Genomic DNA, 14,339 nt, shown 5'->3' on the forward strand with positions numbered 1-14,339 from the left:
TTGGAATGCAATGCCAAATCACATAGATGTGTCCCTCCTAAGGCTTATTTCCCTTCCAGAGTGGTACTAAGGCTTTTTCTTTCAACTGGACTGGATCCCAAACCCAAAGCATGGTGTAGCCCCAGACAGTCCTGGAAGAAGCCAAGAAGTGCCACAGCTGAGAGCCGCTCAATGGACCCACAAAGGACATTGAGACCAAGGACAGCCTGCAGCAGTTTTAAATTTCCCTATGAACTTAATAGAACTAAACAAAGACTTTTGCTAAAAGCCAATAGTCCCTTTGAAATTCATGTTGAGTTTTGTAAACTTTTAGTCATTTCAGGAAGACTGAGCTGAATCCCCATCCTGGGTCCCACTGCATGTAAGTTATTTCTCTCCTAGGAGAACAGTGTGTGCTTCATAACTTGTAGCTGCAGACTGGTCTCTAGCCTAGACATGAGCCTTGCATAAATTCAGAGGTCACCAATTGTTATGGCTTTATCAAGAACCTTATTAGTGATCATTAAAAATAATCTTGCTTAGAAGGAGACTGCTACGGGCAAAGCCCATCTTTCCTATTTATTTTATGACTATTAATGTTTTTTTTAATGTTTATACATTAGTGCAAGGAACAGTGTTAGCATAATTCTAGTGTAAAATAAAACCAGCTGTATCCATTATAAGTGCATTACTGCCAGGAACTGTAAATATGTTTATGCCTGATAGCCTTCTGACTCAATAATATCCTGCTATCTCTGTTGGGCAGGCAAGTTTTTAAACCAAGAAAAGACAGGTTATGATTTTCATAACCAAACTGTGTTTCTTTTTGAAGTATGTTATCTAAATTCAAATTTTAAGAAGGTCATTAAAAAAATCTGCCTGTGATTTTAAAGGAGAACAAAGTGGTGGCAAGAAGGTATGATGTGCACTAAGAACAAGTTATTCCTCCCAGATATACACATACACAGACAAACCCTGCCATATCATACCATACAAACAATTTTAATTGTGTAGTTACAGTCAATAACCACTCCTAGTCAGAACATTTCTGCATAAAGAAAATTGTGATACACTTATAAAAACAGCCAGCTGTAACAAAATAACTGGTGTTTTCATAGCAATAAACTCATAAAAAAGAAATACACCTTTATACAGAAAATTTATACAGCTGTAGCTTTAAAATTGATTGTAAACCAAAGGAAGACACATTGCAAACATCAATTATTTTCACATTAATTGCATAATTTTCTAAGGTGATCTATTAGTTTTATTTACCTAAGCTTATTTGCATGATAGTAAAAATTGCATACAACAATAAGAGTGAAGCTTATAGTATGAATTGCTTGGATAACATAGAGCACTTTTTATAGGCAACTGTGTAAAGCACATTTTCTCTATTTAAAACTTTTAAGACACTTTGTTTTACTGCCCATCAAAATACATTTATAAATAGAAAAAAAAATCAGTATGGTAACAAGAGAAGCAATATTACATTTAACGGAAACTTCCAAAAAAATTAATTACAACATGATGCTGCAGGATCTACAAATAAATAATGAGGACTAAATCGTGTTTCACATTTTCTTTTTCATTTTCTCTAAAACCATGTAACAATGAGAATGGAAAAAAAAATACAGTGACCTTTATTTCCAAAAGAAAACAAATCTGAATTACGGCAGTGCCATATAATACAAGGCATTTGTTGGCATATGTTATCTTTAAACTGCATTCCACAGTCTATAGTTCTTTTGTAACATACAATAGAACAAGAGTAACAAACTCTTTTTATTTTATTTTTTTAAATAAATGTGATTTTTCAAAGATCAAGTGTGGAGTGCTACAGTAATAATTAAAAAACAAGAACAAAACAGAAACGAAAAAACAGTAAATCACAAAAGTTGTAATGCTTGTCTGAAGGCTCCAGAATCAAAATCACTGGTATCATGCTTATTGGGTACACTCACAGTGTATCCAGTGAACACAAATTAATATCAAACAATCCTCAACGCTTCATCTGTTGCTGCGAAGCAGTTTGTAAAATAGAGTAAAACATCTAGTGCAGTCTGCATTATCCTTTTTTTCAACTTTTGTGCAAGTTTTGGAAGATTCATTGGCCAAACAATGAATAATAAGGGTTTTTGACACAACGCAAGATGGAATTTTCATTTCATTAGTAAATACCAGCGGCACTGTTGAAAGAAAATAATACTTTTAGATCAGTCTTTCAATTCAGCATTAATCTCTGTGTTCCCTTCTACTGATAACTCTTCTTCTAGTTTAACTGAAAAAAGCGTGTTTGCATTTTTGTCTTGGATGCTGTCTTCTAAATCCTTGAGCAGCTCTTCTTCCTTGTATTCTGCAACATCCACCTCCAAACCAGAATTGTCCTTCAGCTTCCCATGGTGCTTGAGATAATATCGCTGGTTCTGAAAGAACTTGATAATGGTGTACTTGGGCAGGTCAAGCTGAGCGGAGAGAGTCTGGATTGCTTCTTCATCTGGATACAGGCCTACATCTTGTATGAAACTCTGTAGGATCCCTAGGGCCTCCACAGAAATCTTTGTTCGCGGTCGGGGTTTCTGACGATTTTCATCCTCAGATTCAGCTGGTGATGCTACTGTCGGTTGCCTTGGGGGTAGTCTGGGACCTGGCTGTTGTTGCTGTTGCTGCTGCTGTTGTTGCTGTTGCTGCTGCTGCTGCTGCTGCAAGACAAAGAACAGCATTTTTTTGTACATGTATTCTTGCTCCTATTTTGTTCCAGAGAAAATCCTGAGGAGGGAGTGGGGGGAAGAAATTGCAGAGCTACAAACAAAGGCTTAGTAAGTTTAAAAAAAAGGAAGGGAAAAAAAGAAAGAACAAAAAGAACACCGTAGTTTTGCCAGACCGAAAGCACTGATGATACAACATCGGTGCGGTTTAGCTGACAAATTTTAATGAACATGCTCCATGAGTCAAGTGCAGACAAGACAAAATGCTAAATGACATAGTACAGGATTAACTTGACCAGCTTAGCCAGAACTGTAGCAAGGGCAAAGTGAGAAAAGTGCCAGATGAGGGCAAACGTGCCGGAGCTCTGCCAGCAACGGCAGCTGCTGCCCAAAAACAAGGGCTGCAACTCTCTAGCAATAGCTAGACAAACGGGCTGGGTAGTCAGGGGGAAGGAGAGCGTTTTATCTCTTTGAGTACAGAAATATCTCACTGCTGATCTGACCTCAGCATGCACTGAAGTCTCGTCAAACTTGCAAACATTACAACAGAAAATGCTGGCTGGAAGTGCCTAACGTGGCGCTGACAAACCCAGCCTCGGCAAGGACAAAGGGATCTGGAGGTAGGAAATCTGTGTTTCCCCTTCTGGATCTGACCTCTCCTGCCTGCAGTCTCTGAGCTGGCCTGCACTGCCTGTATCCCAACAAATAAACAGGGAATAGACCTATTTACCTGCCTCTGTGTTTGTGCTGGGGATTATTTAGTTAATATTTATAAAGCACTAAGATGCAAAGCTCTAAATAAGTTGCACTATTATTATTAGACGGGAACATGCTGCATTCCAAAAACTCAGGCAATGAAAATGAGCCAATATGCACATCAGAAGAATAAGATAAAGCAAATCATGATGTAAATAATTAACAAGAGCTTAAAATGAAGTTTTGCAAGCATGGATTCAGAAACATTCTTAAAAGGTGAGGCACTGAGCCCTGGGGATAGAAATGTTTTTCTCATCTACCACCAGAGTACAGTACACTATAAGATCATGTTTAAAATCAAAAGCAATTTTATCAGCTACTGTTTGTGTTGACAATTCTTTTGCTGCACAGCACAGGAAGCACTGGTTAGTAAGATATTTTGGATCAGTGAATTTCTTGTCATATGGTACAAACTACCAGTTATTATTAAAAAACAACCACAGCAAAACAAGCAGTAGCTATCACTGCATTTTATTTCCCTTTGAGAGTCTCCCTTCAACAAGTTTTGTCTTTTGGTAGTGGCTTCCAGGCTTCTAAGTAGCAGTTCTTTGAGACCCTAAGAAGCACAAAATGCTGTACAAATGGTATAAATACTGGAGGGATTATAATTCTGTCCACTTCATAGGGGCTCTTGTGGTTGTGGAGACTTTGCACATACATCCACAACGGGTTTAGAAGCCACTGCTTTAAGTGATCTTCATATTTTAAGATCTGACATGAATGCCCTGGAATTGGGGCTCCTTCCTCATCCCTGCTCAGGTCTTTGCATGTTTTATGGTCTGTGAGCAGTCCCATTCAAGGCTCCTGTCCTGAAGAGATTCAAGACTACTCCCAGTATATTAAATTCTTATAAGACTGGAGGCTTTGTATATACAGTTTGAAAACTTGTGTCTGAGCTACATATTTATGCATATACAACAATTACCATGTAGAACAGCAGAGACAAAGCTCAGGCCCAATCTCCCAATCCTTACTCTTACAAGTCATATTAAGAGATTACAATGCAACTGCTTATGTGAATAATATTTATGAGATCAAACACACAACTTTTATCAACAAGGCAAGAAAATCTAACTAAGTGGCATAGTGGTTGAATGTTTATATTGTGCATAAGCTTCTCCTTTTATCCCCTTAAGAAGCAATTTTATTAAAAACAATGTACATTTTCAAACAAGTGCTGTTTTATTACTTAATATAGATCTTTCTCTCTCTTTTTGCTAAATCAAACAGCAAGTTTCCAGGCTTTCACAATTATTTTAGTACTTGATATCCTAAGGGATTGTCTTATTCAGTTTGCTTTATCTTTAATATACACTCGTGTTGTTTCTGGCTGCGAGATAACTCTATCCTTCCTAGCTTTGTAAATATTTTTCTGTGTAGGTAATACAAGTGATACACAGGGTCTCAGCTGAGGCTGGAAAAGCGTGGGGTAATATCTGCCCTTTAAGAAGGAGCAGTTACAAGGTTGACCTCAGGCCTTGTGTGAGAAGTGATTAAAGAGTCCCCAGCTCAGAGAGGCAGCAGTCCCCACTGACAACCTGGGCTACACAGCCGAGCACAACAGCCAGCTCCGCTCCCGGCTGGCAGCACCTGTGCCAGCAAAAAAGGGTGTGTGCAGCTCCAGCTCGGGCTGCCCTGAAGCAGAGGGCAGCAGCTCTTCCAAGCCTCATGGTGTGGGTCTTGCATCCCCTCCTCTCTCTCCCTGACATGGTGCCCTTGTGCCAGCTCACCTGCGGAGCAGCACCCAGCCAAGGTCCAGCGGTCAACAGGCCTGGTAGGAAAGCGCCTCTATGCTCTCCTTTCCCAAGGGTGGTGGGAGAGGGGCTCTGAAGGAAAAACAAACAAATATTGACTCACCCCAGTCTCAACTGGGGTTAAAGTGGGATGAGAAATCCCCTTCCCTTCACTCCTAACCAGGAGGAGCTGCCACTGCTGAGGGTTCTTGCTTGGTTTTCGATCAGCAGCACAACAAGGTCCTCCCGGTCTGCTGGAAGGAAGGCCCTTGACCGGTGCTGCCTTTCGGCCCTGGTGCCTGTCCAGGCAGGCACAGCCAGCACGGGGCCGAGCTCGCCCTGCCCGCACACAGCTGCCTGTGCACTGCCACCACACACGTTAGCAAACACCAGCGAACCGCAACAACAGCTCTGGGTGGTCGCACGGTCTCCTTTGAACCGTGCTGGTGGATGGCAGCGCACTCTTATCTTGCACCGGGAGACCTGTGCTCAGCCTGACCAGGAGGGAAGAAACACTAATTTCCTTTGCTCCGTTTAAAGCTTTATTTACTTAGCGCTCTGTGGGATTGGCCAAGGTAAACTAACCTGAATCTGTTCTGCTGGCACATGGATAATGTGGGAAGGCCTGTCACCATGGTGATGAACTGCATTGCTTTCTTGTTCATAAATGGCATCGCGTTCAGGCTGAGGAAGACTGAGGAACCTTCGGATCATGGAGAGATTCTCCCAGAGGGTCCTGTTTTCTGGTGATGGATCTTCTTTCCAACGTAACAGCTCACAGAGCCACCCCTTGAAGACAAAACCAGCAAAACATTAGGTATTTTTTCATCACACTGCAAGGGACAAAATGAGGGTGAAATGTGTACTTTAGAGGTGCTGCATTCTCTCATCCTCTCACCTGATCAAAAGGGCTTTCACTGCACAGGCTGGGCTTAAAGCAAACACCAATGCACTGAGAGGCTGCCCAGCCATTTCACAGACCCTTACCAACCATAGGCATTTTGGAAAGCATCTTCCCCTTGGTCTCACACCACAGTGCTGCTATTTGTTTGCTTGACTGGAGGGCTGCCTAACGTAAACCACAGCAGTAGAGGAACTCCCTATCATCTCTTCAAAAGACATCTATGACTAGATGCAGTCAAGCGATAATTTCTTAATTTTTGCTACAAGAAGAGGTTTCTCTGCAGGTGAATTTATTTCAAGTGATACAGAACTGTTTCCAGATTGTCCTCATAGACCCAGAAAAAAAATCAGTCTCTCAGTTTTACGTACAGGATTACTAGCGGTTGGGCGGAAGGAAGATGAGCTCTAGCTTCTGATACTCCCTTTATACATTTCCCCATCAAGGACAGAAAGGTGCCTATGAGTATTTGGGGTACATAATATGAAGTCAGCTACATAATCCCCTGCAAGAACTGAAGCAGTTGCTAGTTTGCTTCTGAAAGAGACACAGGAGTTATCACAAAAATTTAATGTTTCTTTACATCTTCTTAAAATTTAATTGAGGATTTTTTTCTCAACTGTGCACTGGTAGTTCTAAAAGAGGAATGCAAACCCTCTAGCTAGGACAGTGTACATCAGCAGAAATTTTCTAGTATATTAAAATTTAGGAACAAAATATTACATGTATAAAACATGCATATTTCCTTTATTTTAGCTTCAAGGATCTGTTTTCAAAAATAGGTCCATGCAGCTTTATTTCTTAATGGTGTAGGAAAGATAATGTGACATTTTATTGAAACAACAAATAATATAAATGTACAGAAGCTTTTAGGTCCTTTTTATACATACCAGTAGTGGATTAATGGTTTATCCAGAATGGTTTACAAACACATACAATAGACTCATAGATATGATATAGATATGTATTTTCTTGAAGATACTCATATCTTTAGCTAATAGTTAATAAATGCAGTGTAAAAATATTCCCACAACAGGAAGACTCAAAGTAAACAAATAATGTTAATGCATTCATATTGTATATGAAAATATTTAGTGAGGTGTGTATAAAAATTGGAAGTATATTTGCTTGGATATAAGGGAAAAACTGAACAAATGACACAGAAGAAAATGCCCCCAAGAAACTATCAAAATGACAAATGTTATAGAGATGGTGGTAGCAGAGCTGAAAAAGCAAAAATTTAAATGGGGCCAAAATCTGCCAGGTGCTCATGAGGTGTGCGAGGGAAGGAGCAGAGACAGGGGAGAGTAGAGGCAGCAAAGGGCTCCCTTACACCCTAGGGATGCAGCACACCCCATTCCTTGACTAAGTGGGGATGCTGGGTATTGCCCCAGGGTTTAGCAAGACGACTGGGAAATGTGGCCAAATGCCTTCACACAGAGCAGAGACACTCAGCCTGTCCTGGCTGGAATTGTATGGCATGTTTTCAAAACAGTAGCAAGGGTCTCTGGAATCTCACTGGAATGTATTAGCAGGGCGAGCTCTCCCTGCCCCTAACAAAAACAGCATGTTGCTCATGGCTCTCTGCTCACCTTGCATCCACGGGGATACTGAGTGCTGGGTTATGCTCAGCAGCAGTATTCCTTTATTGCAGTAAGTTAAAAGTGGTGCACTCAGAAAGCAGAGGCAGCTTCTTGGGGACGGAGGAGAGATCATGATGAAGATAAACCAATCTTGATCTTTTAACAGAAGAGCAGTTACAAAATTCTAAATTAAGGAACCCCAAAGCCACAAAACATCCCATGCCAAAGAGTAAACACTGTCCTTTGGTTGTCTGGAATCTGCGCTGCTTTACACTGAAACTGTTGGCTTTCTCTCTAAAGTGGTGAAACAAAGAGCAGAGCTGTCTATCATGACAGTCTGGTGGAATTAAAAAAAAAAAGACAACTCATCTCCATCTATGACACCTCTCCAAGGCATACACACAGGCTAGAAAAGAAGTCCACCATGCATTTAGAAGATGCAGATGTTTTGTCTGCTGACCACAGGAATCACAGCGTTTGTTTTTCTTAAAAATGAAGTAGAAACCCTTTATAATTAAAAAATATCCAGTAGAAAAAATAATTCCTAGGTAATAACATTTTCTGTTGATGAAACAGATTTCACAACAGTTTTTGATAACTAATGAAAACCTTCTGTCCTTACTGTCTTTTCTGTTTCTGTATTTACTAGGTCAGACCTTATTTTTATTAACTACTGATAGCTAACATTGTATTTCCAACAGTTTTCTCTCAATTTTTGCACTGAAATAATACTTCTAATGCCTTATCTAAAATTACTTGATGAATTGTAACCTGAAACATGTCTCTGCTAGCCTTTCAGGGATTTTGAGATAATGAAGACAGATACCTCTGACAGGGTACACAGAAAAGATTACTGTTCTACCAAAATGTCTCTATTCCACTTGGCACATTTTTAAAGAAGTAGACGCACTCTGATGAAACATTTGATGGAAAACATGGAAACAAACAACTGAATTCTTTTACAATTGCAAGGATAGAAAAAAAATTTTTGGTCTTTATGGTTTATTTCTGCACATATTTATGAAAGCTGATCTCACCAATGTTCTCAGATGAGATAGTGGATGGACAGCAAGAGAGGCTATAGGGGCTGAGTTTGTTAAGAGAGTATGAACTTTATCCCAATATGCTTCCTTTTGGTTCAAGACAATAATTAAAGATAGAAGTATTTAATTTAGTTTCCAGTTCAGTCTTCTGTACATGAAATAAAGGTCATTCATAAAAGTCACCTACATGAGAAAGTACGAAATGTTTTTTACAAAATTTTGGAAAAAAAATAATCCAGACTTTTCTATTGGTTAATTTAAGTTCTGTAAAATTTATAAGTTTTGTTTCCATTTGATCTAAAAAAGGTATGAAGTGCTGCAGATAATGCAGCTGAACTTAAAAGTGAATGTAACAGGGCTGGTTTTTCTCCTTTAATACTTTTTTAAGTCTAGAGCAATTTCTGCCTACTTTCCTTTTTTTCTTGTCTTTATAGTTTTACAGGAAGTGGAAATGACCACAAAATAATAAGGAAATATTTATAAATCAGATTAGATCACAACCAGTTTATACAGCATATAGAGTACATTGTTAAGAAAACAGCATTAAAATAATGAAGTTGATGCATTTATGCAGAAAGGCAAACCCCCCAAAAACTCTGCAATGACATTGGGAACAACCTTGATTTTAAAACAGTAAATTTGCCAGGCAACATTACACTGAATATAAAGAGAGTACAAAGCAAAATATAAACATTAGCCACATGTAAATATGTTTGGAGAACTTTCAGGATGTTACTACTTTTCAAACTGACAAAGTTTAATTTGACACCTTCTGTTCTAAAACCTTTGTTTCTATTCAAAATCACGCCTTTAGCTGCTATCAATCACTATGCTCTCCCTATTACTTAAAATACTGGCATGGGCCCTGGATAAGCTGAAAATGCCATGCAGATGAATTCTGAGATAATATGTTCAAACCTGTTATATACAACACAAATCCTGTAAAGTTATGTATTGTAAACCTACATTTATTGGGAACTAAAAGTCTTAAATCCATCTGCTACAAAGAAAATACTGTTATGCACTTTCAAGTAACCAAGTACCATCTGCAAAGGTCTTGCTACAGTAAGCAAGAAAATGGTGAAAAAAAAAAAGATGCTAAACCTAAGATATTTAAAATAAATAAGAGTCTTCTGTCTGGTTTTCTGATAGGGATTTAGTAAAGAAACACAAGACATTAGAGGGAAAAAAACCTGTGAAAGCCGAACTGCCAAACTTGCAGGAAAAGCGCAAAGAGGATAACTGCCAAAACTTAGGTTCTGCAATACCCATGAGCATGCTTATTTTAAAGAAACCATCTACACATTTTATCCATATATCCAAATTCTATTCTTTTCAGTTAGACCTCTGCTGTGCTTAAATAAAATCTGCTCTTTCACACAGAGTTTCTAATAAAATATTCTTCCATTCTTTATCATTGAAAGGAAAAAGAAATCTATACCTAAGGTGTAAATATCTAGCCTAATTACATCAACTAAGGATAGCATTGCAATAATGAAGAATGTTCTTTGGCCAAAGCCTTCCAGATCAGCAACAAACAGGTCTAGTCTGAAAAGGGAAGACTACAAGGTGAAGCAATTGAACTTGTTTGGTTAATTTGTTACATTGATAATAATTTGCCAAATGATGAATATTTCTTACAGAATAACAATGACTTAAGCATTTCTTAGAAAGGGTTTAGCTTAAATCTAGTAAGGGAAAACATTTTAGAGGATCAATGCTAAGACATGCTCAGGTTTTTTTGGTTATAGTATATTTAAGATTATTTTGTATCATTCTCTGGGGCATATAGTATAATAAAAATATATGGTGCTAAAATAAATCAATCTAAATAGGGAGGTATTTGATACCAACATTTTAGCAGAAAGTGTGAATTGCATTTCAGCATCTACCGTGAACAAAGACTAAATACATAATCCATTAAACAGTACTTCTAACTAAAAAAAAATATTGAGTATTGTAGACTAAACTAAAGTAGGCATTTTGAATGAGCACATTTTCAGCAACTAACTAGAAAGCTAGCAATTTATCATTCAACAAATAATTTTCTACTTTTAAAAGAATCTGTAAGTGTTACTTATGCTAATGAAGACTGTTTTTAATCTGCCCACAAACATGCTAATAGAGGGCAATTTTTATTATTTACAATGCTGAAGGCACTCCAGTTTATAGAACGCAGATATGAAATTACACTTGGTAAAATGGGCTCTTAATTGTCTGAGCAATCCAAATCCTTCACCTCTAACAGGAAAGCTTACAGACAAAACAAAGGAAAAGAACTCAGGGACTAAACTTTAAATATTGACTTTTTCCCCTTCAAAAGCCATCCAACTTGCTTTACAATCTCATTATTGTTCCAAACGGCTGCACTCATCTTAGATACTTCTATTTCTTTACTCAACAGACTCCACATGTACAAGGGAAGAAAAAGGGTCAACACAACCACTACCATATATGCATATAGTATCAGTCTTTAGTATTAAACTTGTAAGCTGCACATTGCACAGAAAGGTTGCTTTTGGAAAAGTCATAATACTTTGAGTGAGATACATAATGGTAGCAAAGGAGTACTGAAAGCATTTTAAATTATTTACTAGGTTAAAAGGGTGAAATGGTACTTTAAATACATCAAATTTCATCATCTGGGCCATTTTTTGGTGGCAAAGTGGTATTGATCTTTCCAAATGCTTAAAATTAACTATTTCCAGAAGGTCATTATTTGATTAAAGGCATTAAAGTTGAGGGCAAGAAATGATGCACTTTGTCTTCTTTCCCATTCAAATAATAGTGTAATTTAATCAGAACTATCCCTTCATGTCCTGTAATAAAAATGTTTGTCTTAAGATATTGTTCTTTACCTAACATATTAACCTTTAAATGTTATGAAGTTCTTAAGAATAATCTCTGCTTAGAGAAGATTCTTCCATAATGCAATGAAAGGATCTCCAGCATTTAAATTGATAAGGCCAAATTTCCCCTACACATTGATTGGAAAATGCATTAAACCCTTCAATTGAGATTTCTCACAGTGTTGAACAGAATCAAAAATTCAGGGAGTTCTGAATCAGTAAACTCATGCATATGGCATTGAGAAGCAAAAATAAGCAAATGTCAATTCAGCACAAACAAATATGACCAATAAATAACAATGGACACTGCTTATTTTCTCTGTGAAATGCTGTTTGTGCTATATTTACATTATCTGAAAAAACAAAACAGGGAACACCCACTGCAGGGTAAGAACAGAACATTTAATTCAAAATTCATTTTCATGCTAAGATCCCTTAAATCTGACTTCTTTCTGTATGAAATACCTGTGGGTTCAGACGTGGGAACAAGCCTACATGACAAGAGCAGTCTTTTTTACCCTTAGATGTTATTCCGGAATTTCCTGCTGCAGGAAAATTTGTTCTGACTGCAGGTTTATCTTTCCTAAAATACATAAAGTGCCCCAGCTACCTCCTATGCAAAGCTGAATAGACTTAAGTGCTTCACAGAAGAACTGAAGTCTATTAAAAGAAAAGCCACTGGGTATTTTTATAAAGACTGGGAAAACTAATAACCTATCAGAGTTAGCAATTTTTGATACTGACCAAAACATTTGTTAGAGTTCATTTTAACTAACTTTTCAGGAAATTTTAAGCACTGATTTCCTTCTGTGAGGCATATAGTTTTGACTAATTTTAAAAACGGCAGTGAATATTCAATACTTTGGGATTTTCCTATTTTTCTAACAAAATTGTGCATCTTGAACTTAGGAAGCAAAAGTTTATTTTCAGCTGGTTACAGAAGATGAGCAGAGATACCAGAATATGAATTCTCTTCTTGGTATGTGGCCTAAAGTGATAATAAACGTACCCAGAACAATGGTTGCACCAGTATTTTATTTACACTAATCAGCCTTAAATTCCAGGCTTTGCCTTTGAGCATTGTCCTAAATCAGAGAAAGTTTGAAACCTGAATCTGTCCTTTATCTCCAGATATTCCTGGTTCATCTATTTTACTGGCTTTCATTACTAGAATGTTGAAAAGGGAAGCCAGATGTGGATTTTAAGTAAATCTCTATCTGCCATCATCATAGATGAGATTTGAAACTGAAAACCCCACAACCTCATACAGCTTTTCAGAAGAAAGGTAAACTTCACTGGCAGAAAAAAACTTCCTTTGAAAAATACTGAGACAGATTATGCCATTCCTTAACTTTCTTATCCAGCCTATTATTCAGCTACACCATCTGTCTGCATGGTACCTCCACCTTTTGTCTGTGTGGTTAAAAACAAATGACCAAATACCTAGCAGTGGTACAAAAATTTTCAGTGAAGTTTTAGGGGAAAAGGTTTCCTAGTGTCTCTTCATCCCTCTGCCTTTTCCTCTCCCTAGCTGCAGCATTTCAAAGTTAAATACATATTTCTATTCTTGTAAACATCCAAACAAATAAATAGGAAAGGAAAACTTGCTAAAGCAACCTCTAAAAATCAATGACAAGCATCCAACAAGTACAGAAGCAAAATGACGCGGAGAGCTGTTGCGCTGCTCCCACAGCCTTGTCTGTCTTACCACATCTCTGTTTCTACACAGAGCCATGGTGAGTGGCCAAAGGCCAGTGCTCGCAAAAAACTACCTAGATTAAGGTCTGAGGCTGTATCAAAACTGGCCCGTGCGTCCCCTGTGCATGAGCACTGCAGACACCACCAGTTCATGGACAGAAAAAACCTGACCTGTAACTCTAAATCTGACTGAAAACATAAGTATCGTTACTTTTTAGTTGAGTACTGAGGAAATTCAATAATCTAAATGAAGAGCTTCTCCCAAGCTTGGCTTCTTTGCTCTCAGCTTCCTTCACCTTTTCTTTCTCCTGTTCAAAAGTATCTTTTTTACAGCATTGCCTTCAATTACCTAGCAATGATAGATATGTACAAGCCCTCATCAAAACCACAATGTATATAACTTTGAAAATCTTATATAAAATGCAACTACATTCATATGCAAAAAGAGAAAAAAGTAATAGATGCAAATATAATGGGTGCAGCTTTACTCTGCCTTTCTGTCCTCCAGATCCTTCCTCTTTCACACACACCTGAGTCAATTGGAATTGTAACTGTGAGAGAACATCTGACAAAAATGGACTTAACAATAATAAAAATAACACAGAAAGAAAAAACACCTGCTAATTATTAAATAAGCCAGTCTTAGTCTGGTACATTGCTTTTTATAGTACAGTCATATAAAATGGGTCAATGGGTTTCACAGAGGGTGACTGATAGTATTTATCAGCCCTTTATCTTTTATTTAAGCAGAAAGAAGTACTGATCTCACTGCAATATCAATGTGTCCCCTGAAAGTAAATACAACCCTAAATTCAACCACGACCCTTAACAGCCCACATTTATTTTTTCTTAAACATGCAATCAATTTTGTATGGCAGCTACATCTACAGTTTAGTTAGAAAAGAGTCTTTAATAGAAAGCGCCTGGCAATTTAAAAAATCTTTTTTACTACTATCAATTTACAGTGAACAGCAAATGTTTATTATTACATTGCTTAAAGAGATTTAACATTTGCTTTGGGTGAAAAGACCTCCAGTAAAAGAGCCATTGGGACAAGTGTCACTTTTGTAATTACTTATATGTTAACCC

The 14,339-nt window shown here is 37.7% G+C and overlaps 1 protein-coding gene across 3 annotated transcripts in view; it reads right to left on the reverse strand.

The window, feature by feature from the left end:
- Positions 1-962: 962 nt before the first annotated feature.
- Positions 963-14,339, reverse strand: part of SATB1 (SATB homeobox 1) — a 91,718-nt gene continuing 78,341 nt past the window's right edge. For all 3 annotated transcript variants that reach the window (XM_059482591.1, XM_059482582.1, XM_059482600.1), the window contains exons 10-12: positions 5,762-5,965; positions 5,174-5,269; positions 963-2,681 (exon numbers count right to left, since the gene is read on the reverse strand). In XM_059482591.1, coding sequence (XP_059338574.1) covers positions 2,196-2,681; positions 5,174-5,269; positions 5,762-5,965 — 786 coding nt within the window. In that variant the 3' untranslated portion in view covers positions 963-2,195. The remainder of the gene's footprint in view (positions 2,682-5,173; positions 5,270-5,761; positions 5,966-14,339) is intronic.

This window comes from Ammospiza nelsoni, chromosome 1 (genome assembly GCF_027579445.1).
Source record: "Ammospiza nelsoni isolate bAmmNel1 chromosome 1, bAmmNel1.pri, whole genome shotgun sequence".
NCBI lineage: Eukaryota > Metazoa > Chordata > Aves > Passeriformes > Passerellidae > Ammospiza > Ammospiza nelsoni.